The sequence below is a fragment of the Chelon labrosus genome, assembly GCF_963514085.1.
Source record: "Chelon labrosus genome assembly, chromosome: 11".
Lineage (NCBI taxonomy): Eukaryota > Metazoa > Chordata > Actinopteri > Mugiliformes > Mugilidae > Chelon > Chelon labrosus.
The window spans coordinates 27034909-27055834 of record NC_140344.1 but is presented as its reverse complement, the minus strand read 5'-3'; the positions used below and the strand labels follow the sequence as shown (position 1 = coordinate 27055834).

General features: G+C 43.6%; 1 protein-coding gene across 1 annotated transcript in view; it reads right to left on the bottom strand.

Annotated features, from left to right (window-relative positions):
- Positions 1 to 20210, bottom strand: part of spon1b (spondin 1b) — a gene marked incomplete at its 3' end in the record, with an annotated part of 103159 nt that extends 82949 nt beyond the window's left edge. The window contains exons 1-3 of the mRNA XM_084554939.1: positions 19770 to 20210; positions 18610 to 18716; positions 2486 to 2619 (exon numbers count right to left, since the gene is read on the bottom strand). Of these exons, the coding sequence (XP_084411065.1) occupies positions 2486 to 2619; positions 18610 to 18716; positions 19770 to 19995 (467 nt within the window). The 5' untranslated portion in view covers positions 19996 to 20210. The remainder of the gene's footprint in view (positions 1 to 2485; positions 2620 to 18609; positions 18717 to 19769) is intronic.
- Positions 20211 to 20926: the final 716 nt, after the last annotated feature.

Here is a 20926-nt window from a genome sequence, read left to right as displayed (position 1 = left end):
GAATTTTTGAATTAGACAAAACTATTACTTTAAAGTGGTGGTACCTTTGAAACAAGGCCAAAATATTATTCCCATGTAAACCTTGACCTGTTAACTTTTCAACCGAGCCTGAACATTCACACATTGTAGAGTGCATATCCATATTTTAAACTGAATCAAATCACTGTCTATAATCTGAAAATAGTTGTTAGTAGTAGTGATTCCACAGAGAATGACATTTTGGGGGTCTTCCGGGCTCGCTGTAATCGTTTAACGGTCCACAGCTTTGTGCTTTGGTTCACTTTTAAAGCTCCCATTTAACTCACTGAGCTCATATCTGAGCCTTAAGCAGCTACACAGACAGATGTGTTAGCGGAGACCAATGAAATTGTAAATGGAGATTGGATAATGGGCTTTTATATTCATCTGGTGTAGAGCTACACAGCCGCGAATGAATGCTAATCTGGCTCCACGAATAATGTGCTGTATGTCTAATTAGGCAATTGTTAATTAAGATGTTCAGCCATCATCTTTAAATATCAATAAAATGTCAAGGATGCATTTACGCCTTGTTCTGCCAAGTGGACAAAAAGAAATAAACCGAGCTTTTTAAACGTTCATATCATGAGTGACATTTTGGACAAGGATCCTTTAACACCGATATATCTACAGTTACCGTCTGGCCATACTTTTAAATACCTAAATCATGTCCCGCCTGTCATTAATATTCAATGCATACACATTCTCTCGCCCCATCTGCCTCCTTTCATTTCAAACACTCCAATCACCGAAACAAACGAGCAGTCTAGCGGCCATTTTATGGAGCTTTTAAAATGACTAATCGAGACACAACACAGAACAACTAATGCTCTCCTAATGTGCGCCCAGATGAAACAATACCGGGCCTCTGAACTGACACGGTGACACGTTCCTCTGCAAGATGCACTGCATTTCTCTTGTTGCAGGAGTCATTTCACACAGCCACATACAATAAAACCGAGGTCTCACACACTCACACACACACACACACACACACAGCTCACTCTCAGTTTAGAGTCACACCTGCTTTACGCCACAAATTGCCCCCAGTGATCATCACCTGTCTGTTTTGTAGAGCTGGTCCCTTTAGAGAGGAAAAAAAATAACTAGAGAAACACCTGGCATTAGCTTCCTTAATGTGTTGCCCATAACCAGTAATGACTATCTGTAAAAACAACAATGACCATGTCGGGTGTAATGTATTCATTGCTAGTGAGGCAGGCCAGACAAAAATAAAAACCATTATGTAAAGAGCGCCTGCTGTTGTGGAATTATTCAACAGATTTGACACATCATACAGGTGGCTTGAATTTTTCATATACTTTCCCCATTTGTTCTCTCCATTATTCAAAGTGCGCCATGTGTTTTGTGTTTTTTTACATTTATATCCTTCCTGTCGGGGCGTTACTGATTTCCATTCGGCGTAAAAATAAAATATCACAGACATGAAACTTGCTTGTAACCCACTGCTGTGAAGGCACCACGTACAACAAGATGACTGGTTTGAACTTCAAACCTGCTCAGTGTGCTAGCCCGATCAGGCATAACATTATGACCACCTTCCTAATATTGTGCAGGTCTCCCTTGTGGTGACTCATCAGAGAATGGACATGGGCCTTCTGAGGGTGTCCTGTGGTGTCTGGCAACTGAATGTTGTTAGTGGGGGGGTCTTTTAGGGGAGGGGCCTCTGTGGATCATCCCACAGATACTTGATCAGTTTGGAATCGAGTGAATTTGGAAGCCAGGTCAACATCTTGTGCTGTTCTTCATGTTTCTAAAGTGTTTTTGTGTGTGTGTCTGTGTCAGGCTGCATCCTGCTGGGGATGGCTGCTGCCATCAAGGAGTGTCATTGCTATGGGGTGGGGGTGCCTGGTCTGGTCTAGGTGGGTGCTACATGTCTAAGTAACATCCACACCAATGAATGCCAGGTACAAAAGTTTCCCAGCAAAACACTGAATTGCCACATGATGGTCCATGTAATTTACTTCTCCTGTCGGTGGTCATAATGTTCGGTGTATGTTTGCTAGCGCGATCTGGTCTAACTGAAGTGTGTCTATAAATAGGAACTAATCATTCAGGTCAGGTGTTCTACCCGGAAGGGAAACTGTTTTTGAGTGCTGAAGTGGCATTTGCCTGCAGGAATTATTGGACAGTTCATTCACTTTGTGGTGTTTAATTATGTTCGAGTTCTGTGGAAACTAAAGTTTCTGGGAGAACAAACGGACTGAGTCTGCAATATAATGTTTGTCTCGGACTCTGCTTTAATCATCGGAAAGATCAGCGCGTCAATTAGAGTGCCGGTGTGGTAGCACTTTAGTGGCTTAATGCGTTGGCTTAGCTTCTACAATCCTTATTCTTCATCTTTTGGGATTGATTTTCCACCAGCACACCTTCAGTCAGGCTTTCAAAATGTGTCGTCTTTAAAATTACAGACGGACATCAAACAACAACAAAACAACAAACTCACTTTAGTATAACACAGCCGGTCCCAGTGGGTGGTGCTGTCCATAAGACCTGTATCCTCGTACGTCTGCGAGGCGTGCTCTCCGTCACTGCGGGGGGACAGTTGGTCATGAACTGCGTGTCATCTTCATCAGTGATCTAGAACAAAAGAGAAGATGATTCAGTTTTAATTGAGGGCAATTGACATTGAAATGTCACTGAGTTCTTTGGGGTCGAAAAACAGGAAACAGCCTTCCTGGTGAGAAATGAGCGTCCGAATTATCCAAGGCAATGGACTGCAAAACTTCCACCACAGGAGGCAACGTGCACTTATGTGGTCCGTCAGGGTGTAATGTTATTTGCATGAGACAGAAGGATTACATGACATTTTCACTCAGACATGGTCTTTGTTTTTGTAGGAAAAATATATGGTAGCCTTTCTGGAAAAATTACCAGATACCTTCTGTATTTTGAATATGAATTGAAAGCATGCAACCAACCCCTTTTGCTTACTAACCTCGTCGTTGGTCGGTGCACCATTATGGTCCAAACTGAAATATCTCAATGACGTCTCAAATATCTTCGAGGATATTTGCTATGAACATACATCGTCCCTAGATGATGAACTGGTTGGTCAAACGTTTTAGTCATTCAGTGAAATAAACATTTACTTACTGTACACTAAATTCTGTGAAGACGTTCATGGTTTCAGTAAGTTGGCAAGATCTTATCAGACCAGATCGAGCACCTAGCCAAAATCAATCTTTTTCCCCTCAATTCTCAATTCTCAAGTCTCACACAGCAACTAATAGCTTCAAGTTATCGCGATCTATGAAGATATTTAAGTTTGTTAGCTGATTATTTCTTTAGTTTTACTTTCTTTACAGCTATCCGTTGAGCTCTAGTCTGAAACAAAAGTGAAAAATATTTGAGGAATATCTTGTAGGCAGGTATGTCTTTCTTAATTAATGCCCTGCAGAACTATTCAGTTGTCAAGCATGTAGTATAGGTCCTACATTGGATTTACTGACACGTGATCGGATCGGGATTTGGATCTGCCGATACTCAGCATTAAAATGATCGTATTGGGGCCACAAAAACTTGATCGGGGCATCCCCCTGTGTTTAAAGTGTTGATCAGGTTGAGAATGAAATATGTTACGTCTACCTCTAAAGTCAGCCTACAGGCTACGCTGATTCTCAATTGGAATATGTGTCAGTGCTTACACGCTAATGTAAATGAGTAAATTATATATTTTTGTATTACCTTTATTCAACTAGCAACTGTCACTTTATGGGAGCAACAGCAACAAAACAATTTCCTTGAAGGATTAATAAAGTATTCTGATTCTGATTCTGAAAAACTTTGACCTATTTCTTCTTCACCCTCTAGGGACCATGAATAGCAAATACCCTTGAACATCCTTGAAAGGTCAGCGAGGTAAGTAAGCCAAAGGGTTTGTTGAAAATGTGACCACAGTTTCTATTCATATTACTTTCATTTCCGGATGACCAACCACTAGACTGAGAGTAAATATATATGAAAATATGCCATTTTCTGCAAGAAATAGGTCCTGAGCAAAATGGCAAAAGCAAAAATGAAGGCTTTTTTTGTGGCCAATACAACAAAAACCCCATGCATCTGTAGGAGTTTAGTGAAAGAAAAAAGATGGACTCTCATATGTTTCAATGTCACGGATGAACAGAATGAGAGGTCCATCATCTTCATCAGCAATCAGAGAGCTGGAGAAATTTGCAGTAATATGTGCAATGTGCAAGTTTAATTTAAATCTAAGTCTATGCTCCATCTAAAGGAAGCATCAATACTAATAATGGGAACATTTCCTCGAATCACAGACGTGACATCACCTAAAGCCAAAAGCAAAGTTGTGGGAAAGGGGACAATTCCCAAAGTCCCAAAGTGAAGCTTTGGATAATAACAGCCTTGTGTATTCAAGACATGTCTAGCTCGGTCCCTTCGGTGCTTGGACCTTGTCAGACACTTTAAAGACTAAACACACACAGAAACACACATGCACACATGGCCTCTGACCTCGCGGCTAGCGTTCTCCAGCTGCCTCGCCTCGACAATAACAATGACCTAACACCAAGTCCCACACTCCTGATAGGACATTAAGAAGGAAGAAAGCAAAAGTCACGGACTCTCTTTGCTTCTTTCTTAAAAAACACTTTCCGTATTTCTCTATTGACTCCCCATGCCTCCTCAGACACAGTTTGGTTCAGTTTGTTTCGCCTAGACTGAAGTTCTGTCAGTCAAAGGCAGACATAAACAACAGGCTAAGAGACATAAGAGGAGACGGAGAACAGTGGGAGAGATATAAAAGACGAAAATGAGATACACAAAGAAAAAGGAAGACATAGGCTTTGGAAAAAGAGTTTTGACGAAGAGGAATACGTTGATAGATTTGGGCTAACATGATACGTTGAAAGAGATTCAGTAAAAGAATAATACTTAAATATGGAGCTGCTGTCTAGACATGAGGAAAATTCAGCCTATTTTCTGTAATGATGCCGTCAGCTCAGATGTTTGTGTACACACTTAGAGCTGTTAAAGCAAAAGCAACAATGACAAGAGTGTATGAATAGGACATTGCATTCTTTTAAACTGTTTGTTGTCTTAGCTCCAATGCGGTCTGTTTACAATAATAACACCACAAAGATAAGTCCTCAATCAAGACCAGAGCAGTGACGGCCCAAGCAAAGTTCCAAGACAATGCCAAGACGTAGACACGTCAAGGCCAAGCTCAAGACACGCATGTTAAAACGCCAAGACAGTCAAGTCAAGACAGGTTAAGTCACTACTCAGGCTGCCCGTCCAGATCATCATTCCCCATGTCAAGATAGGTTAGTCTCAATTCTCCATTCTGGGAAACTGAACAAGACTCAAGTCCTAAACCTTAAGTTCCAAGTAGATTATGCTTTCTGTTTGCTCACATGAAATCTGAGTGCTTTGACTTGGATTTAACAAAGTATGTACAAAGTGCTAAGTACCAATTCCAGGAAATCAGGTCCAATCCTAAATCATCAAGGTGATCATCAAGACAGCAAAGCCCTGTGGTAGGAAAGGTCCTAGACCAAATCCTAGACCTGTAACTTGTAAAATCTCTAAATGTATTTGTATTTGCAGTATATGATTGTCTGGGGGATACAGTTGAGATTTTTTCGAACGAGGTGGCAAATCATTTTTAGTGGCAATTGTGAACTAGTGTAAGAGATGTGAACAAAATAGGATTCTTGCAGCAATCCAAGACACTTTCATCATAAATGGTCATCATGGCAATCTGTGTCACATTTAATGTAGAATACCGTTTATCTCAGCTGTACCTAAAGCATTTCCATGTCCAAAAAAATCAAAGTTTGACGTCCCTAAACACTGGGTTTAAAGTCAAAACAGCCGAGTCCAAACAGTCCTAAGTCGGGATGCAAGTCAAGATAATCAATTTACAAATGTATTCCAAGTAAAAAGTCTATCGTTGAGTCCCAAGCCAACACCATGGGATTTCAAGCTCAAACAATCAAATACCCCATCCAGAAAGTCAAGTCCTAAGACCTGACAAGCAAATCCTAAGTCCCACCTTTGGACCAGACATTTTTTCATCCATAATTAGTTATGCTTCAAACTGACAGCTGATCCTAGATACACCAAACTATCATCAAAGAACTAGTAAAGACAAAGGCCCAATAGTGGTGTCACACAGTAAAGACTACAACCAATGGCTCATTCGCACTTACGTAAGAGGAATTAACTCTCCATACCAGCAGGTGGCAGCAGTCTATATTCTATTTGTGGCTATACAAGCCGGCAACAGTTGTTGCCAACGGTTTGAGACCACAGACTGTATAATAATGGACGACCGAACTGCTCCTCAAAAGTGAAGCCAAAGCAAGCAGAGCTCCCCCTGGTGGCTGGCTGCAGTATAGGTCATAAGCTCCACCTCCTCCATGTTAGTGGATGGGACTAAAACACTAATGTATACGTCAAATTAAAAAAATCGATAACGTGGCTCTACTCTCAAACCGTACTTGTGCAGACTCTTGACTCCAAACCCACAAGATGCCGACGCCCGTATCCCCTGGAAAATGGTATTAGTTTGGCCAATGCAAGGACGCGAGGACGCATTGTCCATATTTATATACAGTCTATGTTTGAGAGACAATGCAAAAACTTGGGCCATAAATGCACTTGATGACCTTATATTTGCCAATTCGGTCAACTTTCGGCTTAGGACATGTGCTTTTGGCTTAAGCTGGAGATAAAGTCTTTCAAATCATCAGACTCAAACCCCAATAAAGTCAAACATCACTGCTTTTTGATTTAAGAGACTGAATTTAAAAATAAAATGTTACGTAGAGCTCTAGATTCAAGGACATATAAAATGACATCATTCTTGTCAAGACTTTCATGCAAACAGTTTCTGTTTCTAGCCATATTGTTCGGTAACTACTTAAAGAGAATGTGTTAGAGACAGAGGAAAAGACAAAGAGAAGCTGAGAGGAGAGGGAGTGTGGGAAGATTGGCAAAGGAGCGTTTGTTTTCACTGCAGAGCCTGGCGTGTCTGTGTGTCCACGCTTTGTCTATCTCAATCGCTCTCTCTCAATGTCTTGCTCTCTGTCGAGACGGTAAACACAGATGCTTCAGAGTGTCTGCACAAGCAAACGCAGAGCTCTGTTCAAACACACACACATCGCCATCGCACACAAAGAGACGGCGAGCGGGAGACAGGCAAGGCAGACCCGGGCTCGCACAGACATCCATGATCCCTCGAGGAATCTGACAATGAGAGCGATATTAGCGTGCATGCGTTTGCTGGTTGGTGTGTGCGCGCCGCACACTTTGCAGGTTAGTAATTAAATGCAAAGCAGTTACAAAGGAGTGATAACACCTGAAACCTTTGGGACTTGAGCACAAAGATGAAACTTTTCAGTTGGAAAAAAAAACAAAACAAAAACAAAAAACCCAGGGCAGACAGAAAGATAGATTGAAATGTCACGTCAACACTTGAAGATGAGCTTATTTCAGAAAGTAACAAAGTTCTCTCGTCTCGACGAAGACCTCGGAGGCGCCACCATTTTGCCTTGAGCTTTCCATCAATCAAAGCCGCACTATTACCGCAGAACGCTGCTGAGATCTCGGGGCTATCACCGATATTGCATCATATTACATTTTGTGTCTGAGCCACCCAACCGAGGCCGCAGTGTCACATATCCAAACAGTGACTCCTTAAAAAAGAACTTACTGCGTGTGTATGTGTGTGTGTGTGTGTGTGGCTTTATTTCCCAGCAAATGGGGCCAATTCTGTGGCTTTTGGCGTTCAATTACACAAAACAACATTGAAAAAGATGGAGCGTATTGTTCACTAGGCCTGTTAAATATAAAAACGGCCCCAAAGCCCTTTTCAATATCCACTCATTTTTGCCATTATATCCACATTTGCAGTGCTATAAAGGGTTCGCGGAGGTCAATTCGTAGAGCTGTATTGCTGCCATAACTGTCGAAACCAAGAGATGTTTGTGGCTTGTTTGCGTTCATGCAGACTAGACAAGTGCCTGTTTTACTTTTAAGGAAACCTCAAACGGTTTCTTCCCTTTTTGTTTCACGAAAGCTCCAACACTGTCGAGTTGCGGCGTGAAAACACAACAACAACACAAGCTGATACGACTTTACGGGTTACAAGAGCTACTCCAAGATTTTTTTTTTTTCCCCCGTACAAAACTGAGCTTGAAGATTTTTCAAATAAGCAAATGAGTCACCCCCCCATCACTCACAGAGTGGTTGACCTTCTTTTCCGACAAACAAACTCCTCTGGCTCCCCGGTGTTGAGAGGAACTTCAGATCTGTGCGTAATCAGAACGAAATGGGGGGTGGGGGCAACTAAATTGTTGAATGTTTGAGGGGTGTCCTGGTTATTGGGTTATTCATAGTGACATGGAGACTCACTCGGGACTAAGACCATAAACGGATTGCGGGGGCCGGTATTTTTCTGAACTTGGACACTGTGTGTACATATGTACAATAATCGGGTTGACTTTGTGTATGTGTGTGGCTACTTGTGTTTGCATGTGTCTGATCTCCATCCTGTGATCCAACAAGAAAGAAACCACACAGACTCTTACAGAGGACAGTGCACATGCTTGATTGTTCTAGGCCGAGGGGGGGGCTTCCAAACGTGCCTCCAAAACAGTTGTGACTCATTAGAGAATGTACATGGGCCTTCTGAGGGTGTCCTGTGGTGTCTGGCAACAGAATGTTATTAGTGGGGCCTTTGGTGGGTTGAGGGGAAGGGCCTCTGTGGATCATCCCACAGAAACTTGATCAGTTTGGGATCTAGTGGCTCAGGCTGCATCCTGCTGGGGATGGCTGCTGCCATCAAGGAGTGTCATTGCTATGGGGTGGGGGTGCCTGGTCTGGTCTAGGTGGGTGCTACATATCTAAGTAATGTCCACACCAATGAATGCCAGGTCCCCGCAGAACGCTGAATTGTCACAAGATGGTCAATGTTATTCACTTCTCCTGATGACTTGCACAGCATGGAGTCAGCCAGGGTTTGATAGCCCAGCACTCCCTTTCATTTTTATGGGGAGATTTCAGATTGGCCGCCCGTCAGTCATTGTACGTCAACCAGGTGTCAAATGTCATAGTGAGGAAAGATGATAGCGATTGACGTATTGGGCAACCTTCGCCTACTCTGGGGTTTCAAACCACTATTGTGCAGGCTGTACCATGATCTCACGGAACACACTTAATAGGAAATCAGTTCCTCGTCTAGTCCCTATTTTTGGAGCTCAATTCTCTTGGTTGTTTTACTACACATCTTCCCACAGATCATCTGTCAATCAAACACTAGAAACCAAGGTTTAATTCCCAGTAATGGTGTCTCCATTTTGTTTTCCATTAAAGACTGATGTAGTGTTTCCCACTGGCTAGTTTGTTGGGGTGCTTGACAGAGTTCATCTGTTGGGAGACAGAGTAAAACTCCAGTGTTATATGTCTCACAGGCAAAACCCTTTACCAGGAAATAAAAAAATAAGTGGGAACAAGTAGCACATGTCTGCCTGCAGCCTTCCAGATGTCAAAGGGTAAACCAAGGGCACAATCACCCTGCAAAAAAAAAAAAAAAAAAGCAATTCTGTGACATCTTCCTCTGTAGATTTTCTCCAGCTGAAATGTGACGTTTTGTAGATAAGTCTTTTCAGCTTCTATCACTGCTCTGAAAAGTCACTGTTTAACTGTCAGACAGTGGCAGCGGTTATGGGTACGAGTGGCTTGCAGGCGAAATTCTTCACTGCTGCAGAGAGGGTCCAATTGCTTGTAGTAATATCTCTGGGCTTGTATTCCAGAAAAGACGTGGGGGTGGAAGCCAGCGAGGGATCAGTCCTTGATGCTGACTTCACAACTTTTTTTTTGTACTTTTGGGTTTGGACATCGGCAAAGAGAAAGAAGAACTTAGTGTTTTCTTTCAAATTTGATTAGTCACGGTGGCTGTAATTTACACTCTGCGTCTTCTGAGAATTTAATATCACTTCTTGTTCAGAAAAAAAATTAAAAATGAGATCCAAACATGGAAACACCTTGGGCATAGCTCAAATAAACAGTATGTGATACAGATTGCCATAATGACTATTTATGATGAAAAATGTCTCGGATTGCTGCAAGAATCATCGGTCTTCCAGAAAAAGACGAAGCCAGTGAGGGACCAGTCCTTGATGCTGACTTTACAACTTTTTAGTACGAGCATTGACATGGAGAAAGATGAACTTATTGGGAACCTGTTTTGTTAAGTATGATTGGTGTTGATGGTTTTATTGCTAATGCGTGCCAACTAAACAGTAAAGTCAGAATTCGCGAATTACGGAAATACACTGCCTGGCCAAAAAAAAAAATCGCCACCTGGATTTAACTAAGCAAATAGGTTCAAGCCTCCTATTGGATAATTACTGCATGGATGATTATCTTTCAGCTGACAACAAGTTATTTAACCCCAGCTGATGCAATGAGTAGCTTCTCATTTCTTAAACAACCATGTCTAAAGACACATCCTGTGGTCGTGGAAAAGATGTTAGTCTGTTTGAGAAGGGTCAAATCACTGGCATGCATCAAGCAGAGAAAACATCTAAGGAGATTTTAGAAACTACTACAATTGGGTTAAGAACTGTCCAACGCATTATTAAAAACTGGAAGGATAGTGGAGAACCATCAGGGTAAGAAGAGAGGCAGATGAAGTGATGCACCCATCATGCCTAGTGTCTTACTGTACAAGCCTGTGGGGGCAGTGCTATGATCTGGGGTTGCTGCAGTTGCTCAGGTCTAGGTTCAGCAACATTATGTGCCCAAAGAATGAGGTCAGCTGACTACCTGAATATACTGAATGACCAGGTTATTCCTTCAATGGATTTTATCTTCCCTGTTGTTCACGGGCATATTCCAAGATGTCAATGCCAGGATTCAGGATTGGTTGCGACTTTTTCTTTGGCCAAGCAGTGTAAGTAAAACGCCAAAACGCTGTGTTGCGAACAGCTTTGTGCTGCTTGCATGGTAATCGTTTTAGGCTCACGTTTAAGACCCCTCGATATTCCGAGGACCTCTGACAGGTGCTGGTTTACCGCCTCAGATTCTGGCTGGCAGATTACGCCGGCGACGCGGACCCCCAGGATTGGCTGCGTCGAGGGCTTGTCCATTTAAACGGTTAACTGAGTGTGTCTCACAGAGTTGGCCAGTTGGTTGCTTTTCCTTTTTGTAAATATCTTGAGAAATCACACAAAGCAGTAGCAATGAACTGCCGTTTTTTGTTCTGTCATCGCTTTCTCCTGTTCTTTGCTAGTTTAGGGAGTTTTGTTTCTTTTCTTTGCACGTAGGGTTTCGTTAGTGTTTTGTTTGTTGTTTTGGCCTGGGTTCACCCTGAAGTAGCGCTTCACTTTGTATATAGATTTGTGTATGACTCACTAGTCTGCACATCTTGTCCCTCGCTTTCTTTTTATGTTACGTCCTCGAACCCCTAGACCGGGACGTAACAATTGAGATCAGCACTTGGAAGTACTTTGGGTAGAGCTCAAATAAACAGTATTCTAGATTAAATGCTCAATAATGACCTTTCATGATAATAAAATGTCTTGGATTGCTGCAGGAAACCCCTTTTTTGTTCACATCAATTCACGATCGCCCCAAAAATGATTTGTCACCTCGTTGGAAGAAGTCATTTTCTCAAATACTTTGAGGAGCCACAACCGAATCCCCCAGACAACCGTAAACTGCAAAAACAAACAGCGGCCCGACGCGCATAGCCTTGATGCATAATGTATTTAATAAGTCATAATCAATGCTGCGTACAACAATGTTTATGCAAACCTCAAGTATCGGAAGCAACCGGCTTGTCAGGCGCAGTAAATATAATTTGTGCAAATTATTCTGTGGCATAACTGGAAGTTGTTTGAAGTCAACAAGCACCCAGTGGTCCATGTAAACTCCTGTTAATCAGTAAAAACAAAAAAGCTTTGGTTGCTAAGAGAGGCAATAATTATTTTAGGATTACTTTAGTGTAAGGATGTCCTCATCGCTATCGGGGGCAAACCAGGCTTCAGCCAAGCCTGATCTTTTATAGTTATTTATTTTAGGTCTGACATAAACCAAAATCACATCCTTGTAGCGCAAGAACATCTTCTTCTTCCGTTTTAGCAGCGGTTGGCCAGCGTCAAAGCTGCTAAAAATCAAAGATGAAGAAGAAGACCCCAAAAATCCCTTGACTAAACATGTCTGCTGTTTGGCCGAGTCCACTCAGCAGCAAAGGCTGCACAGAGACAGCAACAAACACTGAAAAAAAAAGTTTCCTGGAGACAGCGTCAAGGAGAAAAATCATCCAGAGAGGGTTAGGGAGTTTATGGCAGCGTTGGATGACCAGAACATTTCTGGGGTAGAGAACAAAAGGTACCAGCTACCCTCTCCATGCTACAGTTGCACGGTGCACATGGGATGTAGAGTACAGGTAGGATAAGAAAAGCCCTTATAAAACTCCAGGGTAGGAAACTGACTTCACTTAAGTTTGGATCAACCTGGGATCGGATGAAACTGAATATTAAACGGTCTGTATCTGATCAAGAGGCAAAAAAACTTAATTGGGACATCCCTGGTTCAGAGTGTGATCAAGCTACATATCACCATCAATCAACCCCTGCACACATCCAGCCCTTTCTTTACGGCTCTCTAAGCTCTGCTTGGCTTTTTAGCTGCAGCCTTTTAAACTGATTGGGTTTGTTTATCCCCAGCTCAACTCAGAACCCTAGATAATCAGGGGGTGGGCGGGGGGCAGAGAAAGAGAAGAAGATAATATCTCATGTCTGCTCATCTCTTCCCTTATCCAAACAAGCTCCGTTTGCCTCCCTGAGCAATAACACGTTGCTGGCCTAGATAAATATGACCCATGTCCCACAGCAGCGCAAGGAGGGCTGGGAAAAGCACACACGCAGACCCGCACAGACACCCAGCACGCCCATCCCGTGCATACATATAGATATATAAGATACACATATCTCCTAGCAAGACAATGACTGCCGGCTCAGTGGGATGCAGAGTATCTCGCCACACACAGATGCACGCTCACCTCCACGCTTTCCGAGGTCCGATACTTCAAGACAGAAGTTCCTTAATGGTAGGAATGTGGACAAAGAGATTATTGCTTAAGGAAAACAAGAAAACAAAGAGCAGCGACTCAGCCGCGGCGTTTTAGCGAAGCGGCAGGCGGGCTCATTCCAGGACAGCTGCCAGAGAAACAGCCGAGGAGGGAGAGCAGCCGTACGTTAAACCACGACTGTGCTCATCTGGCTCCTCTTCCAGTGCACAATAACAATACTGACATTGCAGCCCCAGCCGCATAATTAACTTGCGGGAAATAAACTTGCAGGGATATGAATTGTTGCGTGTACTTCATTTCATACGAGTGTTATTATGTAAACCTCTCTGATAAGGAGAAGCTGAGGGTTGATGGATCGAGGTCATTTAGACAGAAAAGCCAGGCGTGCCGTCACGCTGCATCTTCTCTTATCGACCCGCCAACACAACTGGGACACAAAGGACGGCCTGTTTAATAAACCAAGTTATTCTAAAACTAATTTCTGCTTCGAAATTAATCCAGAGTCAGGTTTATAAGCACATGAGGAGATAACTTTGTGCTTTTACTTCAGTTTCAATGCCGAATATCTTCTCCCGTCAGCGTCTTGACATGCACTCATCTTCAGAGGCCCTTATCAGTTTCCACATGTGGGTAAATTACAACTGTCAATTAAAGAATAATAATAATAAAAAAAGACTCTGATGGATTTCACCAATATGTCATCAAACAGATTACAAAGCCAGACTGTCGACTTTCATTCTGGTCGAGCTCAGCCCACACTGCTCCAGTTCCTGCTCGCTGCCTACCGCCTGGCCTCAGCCTCGCTCAGACTCTGCTGGGAGCTTCCTAAGGGGCGAGACCGGGAGGTGTGCTTATTGCGCGGGGGAGCCCGAAATCGAATGGAGCTGAGATGGTGGGAGTTTGAACTGTTTAGAGCAGAAGGCAGGTTAGCTTCACGCGCCTTTTTAACCATATTCCCTCTGCAATAATATGTAAATATATAATCCCTGTAATTCCAGTTCACAACTGCACTTTACACCAGTAGGCAGTTTAGACATCCGCATTAAGTTGACACAGAACAGACCCCTACCCAGACGCTAACACCGTAACTGACCTGCACCTCCCCGAAATGTATCCACTAGGGGTGGGACTGATTAAAAAAAAAAATTATCTTTGTAATTAATTAATCTCGATTAATCACATTTTAATAATATTTAATAACAATATTTGCCCCAAAAAGCAAAATTTTTTAATTTAAATGGGTTTTAGTCGACGACTGAATGAAATAATAGACACAGACATGAATATTGTAAACTCAAGCTCTTTTAAAGTCTGGAAAAATGCATTTAACTGCATTTCAATTCAAAACTGTAGAAAAAGAAAGAAAATATCGCTGGCCAAAACAGAAGAGACCTAAAGTTAAAGTGCAACTGTAAGTACTTTAAGTACTTGTTCAGAACAGTATTGACTTAAAATGGTAAAAAAAAAAAAACGCATCATGTATGTTTTTTGTCTTTTTCTTGCACGTCCTGCTGCTCACATGTGCCTTAAATCGGCCCCCAGGGGACAAATAGAGTTTTCTGAATCTGAATCTGAAGCGTGAGCGCCCATGCGACTTCCATGGACGTGGATGTCCCAAACTTTCCTTCATCTGACAAACCCAAAGTTGTGGTGTGAGCTAAGAAAGAAAGAAGTGCCGCTTTGTTTTCATACAACAAGCCAATTTAGTAAGAACTGAAGTCAGAGCACCAGATTTCAATTAAAAAAAAGAAAATTTCCAAACTTTATTTTGCCTAAGGAGCTCACATAAAACCACTTTCTTCCTTTAAAGCCTAAAGAACATAATTTTACAGACCAGCACACAATCATTTCCAACTGGTCCCGTGTTTCTTTTAATTGCTGCCTCTTCCTTAGTTTTTTCCATTTATCCCGTGGCTGCTATTTGTTTGTCATTTGTAAAGAGCTGTGTAAAAAAAATTAAAAAAAAAGGCGAGGAATGCTCATTAAAACGTAGCGGTCTGAAAAGTTGGTTGGGAGACTCGGAGGCAACTCCGCTGCAGGAGACACAGAGGGCCAAACCACAGCTACGCACGACAGACTCCGCACCACATCAGAGGCCAAAACATTACAGCCAGAAGTGAATGAATAAATCAACCAATAAACAAATTAGAGGATTAAGTGTGTGGATATCCTCTTAAAGGGATATGCTGTGCCGTGTCAGATGACAAAGACAAACAACGCTTTTTGTTTTTGCACTACAAACCGGAGGCCCGTTCATTTTGTTCTGTTCTGTGTGTCATCTGCAAACTTTGACATAACCTCTTACAGCCGCTATGAGACGGGACGACTGATGCCGAATCAATACGTGATCCCAAAAACCACTCAAAGAGCCGATACCTTAGTTGGGATTAAACTATTTTAAATGTCTGTTGTTTTTTTCTTAAAAGAAAACGTGCTGGGACTTGTGTAAAAGGTGCATTCAGGGACAGACGATGACGAGATACATGAGGCAGATTTACAATCGCGTATGAAAAAACTGCAAAGATGTGCACAATTTGCCCGTGTTGCAATTAAGGGATCGCATTCCTGGGGCATCCTGCAGACACCACGGTAACCAGTTTGATTCCAGACAAGGGCCTGCATCACATTCGTCGCTTTATGAAAAAACTGCATCTGTCCTTAAGACTAGAAGCTGTTAAAGAAGATCTGGGGAGTAATGCTGAGGCATATTCATACTTTTGTTTTGCCATATTACACACATTACACTCAGTTTCTATATTGTTAAGGACTCAAAGTTAAATCTAATCAAGCTAAAGCCGTGCAAAGAACTGAATTCATGACGGTTATAATGTTCACTTATTGTTGAAACTGCTTCAAAGAGACATCAACTGAGTCGTCATTTAGGAGGCTGCAGTTTGCGCTGCTGTTTAAATGCATTGCGCTGTACTGAGGTTATTGAATAACACAGCGTACGCTGCATTTGTTAGCGGGCTGATATTAGCATTTAGCACATCACGCATGGTTCCAATATTAAATTTTTAATAACAAAACGAATCATCTCAAGACGCTTCACAACATATATGTCTGAAACCCGGCCTAAGACCTCCAGAGCAAGCCTGAAGGCGACAGTGGAGGAAAAACTCCCTTTAAACAGGAAGAAACCTTGAGCAGAACCTTAAGCTCATATGGAGGGACCCATCTGCTTGAGGCCAGAGACAGAAAAGAAAGCAGAGAACAGCAGGACTCATGCTTTCTAAGGAAGGTCCACCACAGTGGACCTCAGGATTGCATCACTCCTTGTAGATGACTGGCTCCTTCTCTGCACCCTAAACATTCACTTCATTTTACACCTCCTTCTAAAAACACAGCAAGAATCTAAAAAGCAACGTTTTTCCAAAGACCAAAAGAACACAGCAGAATCCAGCCCATTTGTTGTAAAATACCACCATGAAGCCTCTCTATAGGTTTTCAATCTGAATCTGTTTTTTTTTTTTCCAGCTACAGTCAGTGCCCTACTGATGTCTCCTCAATGCTCAGTACAGTGTAAGATGGCAGCTCCCACATGGATGAAAGCGCATCTCGGAAACTTTTGAGACTTGTTAAAAATGTTTGAAAAGTTCATCGTTTACATCCAGATCCACTTGCTCACACACTTCTTACATCCCGACTAGTCAGTCAGTGGAAACCGGCAGCAGGAGCGTGCATCACCAACATGCTAGTGTTGTTTTTTTTTTTTTTTAATGTGTGCACGATACAAAGCAAACATAATTAAGGAGTAAAACCATTGCTCTATAGCGCTGCTAGTGGTCAAAAACTGTACAGAGTGTCTTTAATCAAATAAGATCATGCATTAAGGCCATGGTTCCCAAAGTCTTTGTGCAAGGACACCCTTTTGCAGATAAGAATATTTCTGGACACAGAAGAAGCTTTTGTAAAGTGATTCTGTTGTGCAAGAGAGTTTAAAAAAAAATCTAAAGGAATCAGCTGGCTTGTCCTAATTTTCTGGATGTGCTGTCTCCTTGTGACGTCTTAACTCGTTAGTTTCAAACTGTCGGAAGCAAATATTTTTAGAGACACAACACACTGTGTTCTCTCCTTGTTACCCACTGTTGTACTGGTGAAACCGAGGACAATGTTGTTAGTGGGGGGGGGGGGGGGGGGGGGGGGGGCTCTGTGGATCATCCCACAGAGACTTGATCAGTTTGGGATCTAGTGAATTTGGAGGTCAGGTCAACACCTTGTGCTGTTCTTCATGTTTTTTTTTTTTAGTTGTTCCTAAAGTGTTTTTGTGTGTGTGTCTGTGTCAGGCTGCATCCTGCTGGGGATGGCTGCTGCCATCAAGGAGTGTCATTGCTATGGGGTGGGGGTGCCTGGTCTGGTCTAGGTGGGTGCTACATGTCTAAGTAACATCCACACCAATGAATGCCAGGTCCAGAAGTTTCCCAGCAGAACACTGAACTGTCACAAGATGGTTTAAATGTTATTCACTTCTCCTGTCAGTGGTTGGATGAAGACTCATCCTCTGCGCTACATTTAGCTTGGAACCTTCTCACAAACCTCCATGGTGGCTAGCAGCGCTCAGGCAAGCCTCATTCAACAACCATCCCGCTTCCCCCCAGCAAAAGGCCACACAACGTCCTTTAAGAGAAACTGAACTCTCACACTGATGAGTATTATGTTGATTGATTGGTAATTATTCCACATCCCACCTTTGACTCCAAAAGAAACTAAAGGAACCCACGCTGTTTAGCTGAAGCACGAGCAAACACAGATCCCTCCTAAAATGAATGCTCACGGTTTAGGACAAAGAGTTGGATGAATACCTTCCACTAATCCAACATGATTACTTGTTAAAAGTCAGAGGTCTAGTGGTGAAATCCGGTGCCTACATGAAAGGAGCGTCTTGCTCTGTTTGGTAGCAGTCTGCTTGGAGTCATTGTGTGGAAACAGCTACAGATGTGCGTTCCTGTTTACACTGAGCAGGAGGTAACTGAGGAAGTCTGGCTCTCTCCTCAGGAGCTCTCTGCTGCTCAGCGGGAGCCGTGTTACTACTGAACCAAACATTTCGCATCTCCCTCTCCAACTCTCTCTGTTTATCTCTTTTCTCTCTCTCTCTCTCTCTGTCCTCAAATGCCTCTTTCTCTCCATCCTCTTCCGCCTTCTCCTTCCCTCTCTTATTCTTCCGCTGGAGGAAATATCTGCTGCTTAGCGGGGGGAAGGCGTCTGCCTCGCCCTGAAAGAGCGGCACCAAAGAGGCAACCGGAGTCTCTTTTTCTTTTCCCGCCACAACAGGAGAACTTTCGAGCTTCATCCGGGGGAGCCGTGCTGCATCTGTCAGGAACACCTCCTTTAACCTCCGTATCAGAAGACAGCGGGGAGCAGCTGAGTCGACTCCCGTGTGCATTAAAGCATGCAAATGAGCTCATCTTTTTTTTTTTGCAAACTTTCCCAGAGTCCCAGAGAGCACGGAGCACGCTCAGTATGCAAGAGGTTCCCTCCAGCTCCTCTCCACACCTGCTTATGCTTACCTGGAACTGGCCGGTGTAGTCGTCGTCGGAGGTGCCCTCTCTGCCCTCCTTCAGCGCGATGAGAGTGAAGCCCCTGAAATAAGCGGGGCTGGTGGCCAGGAGGATCACTGTAAAAGAAGAGGAGAGAGCGTGTGCATTAGCTCCACAGAGATACAGAGCAGTAAAGAGGCTTTACGTTGACGCATCGCGGCCTCGCTGCGGGTCGCCCTGGATGATGCCACACACACATAAACGCAGCTTCTCTGGTGTGATGTGGAAGAGTGAAGGCTGTAAGCAGCAGCTCGGCAACTCACGTTGCAATTAAACACCTCCTGTACAGAGTTTTGTAGCAGGGAACGGGCCAGGAACGAGGCCCACATCCTGAGATGCGGGTGAAGTTTTATTCGGCTCACCCTGCATTCCATTTGTCTTCAAATTTGCTCCCGGCGCCGAGAAGGAGCACGTCAATATTTCCAGCTTTGCCTCGTTTTTAATAAGCCATCTTAAATGCTGTGAAGGCTTAGGGATGGTGTATAGGTGGCGTCCTTCATAGCCGATTAGAGTTTAGCCGTGGATCGCTAAAATGTGGTGTCGCAGCCCAAAAAATTGCATGATCTGTAGAATGAGCTCAGTGGGGAGACCTTAAGGACCTTTTGTTGTCCTTGATTTCAGAGTCGGCCTCAAACACTCTCATGTTCTCTTGTGAACTCATCAAGAATCTCTGTGTAGGTGTTTTTTTTAATGTGGTCAAATCCACCAGGCGGGTTGGGGACTCTAAATGTGAAGGGGTCAGCTTAATTGGAGCCAGATCTGTGAGAGTATGTGCATGTTAGTATGTGTGTGTGTGTGCACTTGATAGGAGGAGAGGAAGTGAATATAGGTCAGACATTAAGAAAAACACTAAGCAGCCTTATCAAACCTCTGCTCCCCCAGCAGAAGCCAGAGGAAACAGACGCGGTTTGGAGATTGTTTCCTCAAGCTGAGATTTCTAGTAAAACGTCAGAAAACTGTGGCCGTAACTTCTAATGTTTGTGAGAGCGTTTCTGGGAATGAAACCCAGACACAAACCAGAGATTTCAAACACCGTGCGGTTTTCCAACTTGACAAACAGATCCACTTGCTCAGCTTGGTGCAGCTTTACGCACCGATTGCGCAAATGGACTCTGAAAAGCCAACTCTACCTCTGTAGGTGTTGCCGGGCTTGTAGGTTTCCGGGTCGCCCTCCACTCGCAGCCTGAACTCGTGGTGCCCATCTCTACGGGTCCCGTGGGTCTGCGCCCGGAGGATCCGCCCGCAGTACCCGTCCGACCTGCCCCCGGAGGGCTCCTCCACAAAAGCGACGGCGCTGCACACGAAACTCGAGACGAAACAGTACTGCAAAAGCAGCAGATGCAAGAACATTCCCATTTCGGAGCTGCAGCCCGGAGAGAAGTGTGCACTAACAGTTTAATCCAAAAAATAAAATTGAATAGAGAACCCGGTAGGGAGAAAGGCGAAACAGAGGACAGAAGATCAGTTCCTGCTCCCTCCCCCAGGAACTCCCACTAAACTACAGCAGCGTCACAGTCGGTGGTAAAGGTGAAGAGAAGGAGACGGAGACGAGTCCATCCTGAACTGGAGAGAGCGCGTCTGGGGCGCACCGCGGCGAAGCGGTGCTGAGGGGGGAGAGAGAGAGAGAGAGAGAGAGAGAGAAAGAGAGAGAGAGAGGAGGAGGAAGAGCTGCTGCTGCTTCTGCTGCTGTTCCCGGATCAGTCAGTGGTGCTGACGGAGAGCCTGGAAGCAGCGGGGCGCCGCTAAATAACAGCGCGTTTATCTCCTTGACTTATCGCCAGGGAAGGTCCAAAGTGAATCTCCGCACTTTAATAAGAGCCAGAAACCCTCTCCCATTCCTCCCCTCCCTCCCCCAACACACACACACACAAGGCACACAGCACACACACACAGCACACACGCTGTTTGTCAGAGCGTGTGTGTGGTTCTCACACATGGAGTGGCCTCTCGGGGAGAAAATACAAATGCTCTGCCTGCTGTTCAAACACGACAGCATATTTTGAATTCCCTGCACACTGCGGGCTGCATGGGAGCTGAAACACATCATGAAGACACAACAAATAAAAGAAGAAAAAAAAGAGTGGAAGAGAAATAATTGTGCAGATTGATTCATGTCTCCTGTGCGCATTTTACGCATAAGAAACACATTTGTTAAAGGAATAAATAAATACATTATGGGATTAGTGGTGCACCCGTAACGCGTCCTTGCGCATTTTCTGGTGCGTAGAAACAATGGTTTAGGCTGAATGGAAGCTAAACATCCTTTAATAGTACTCAGCAGTCATAT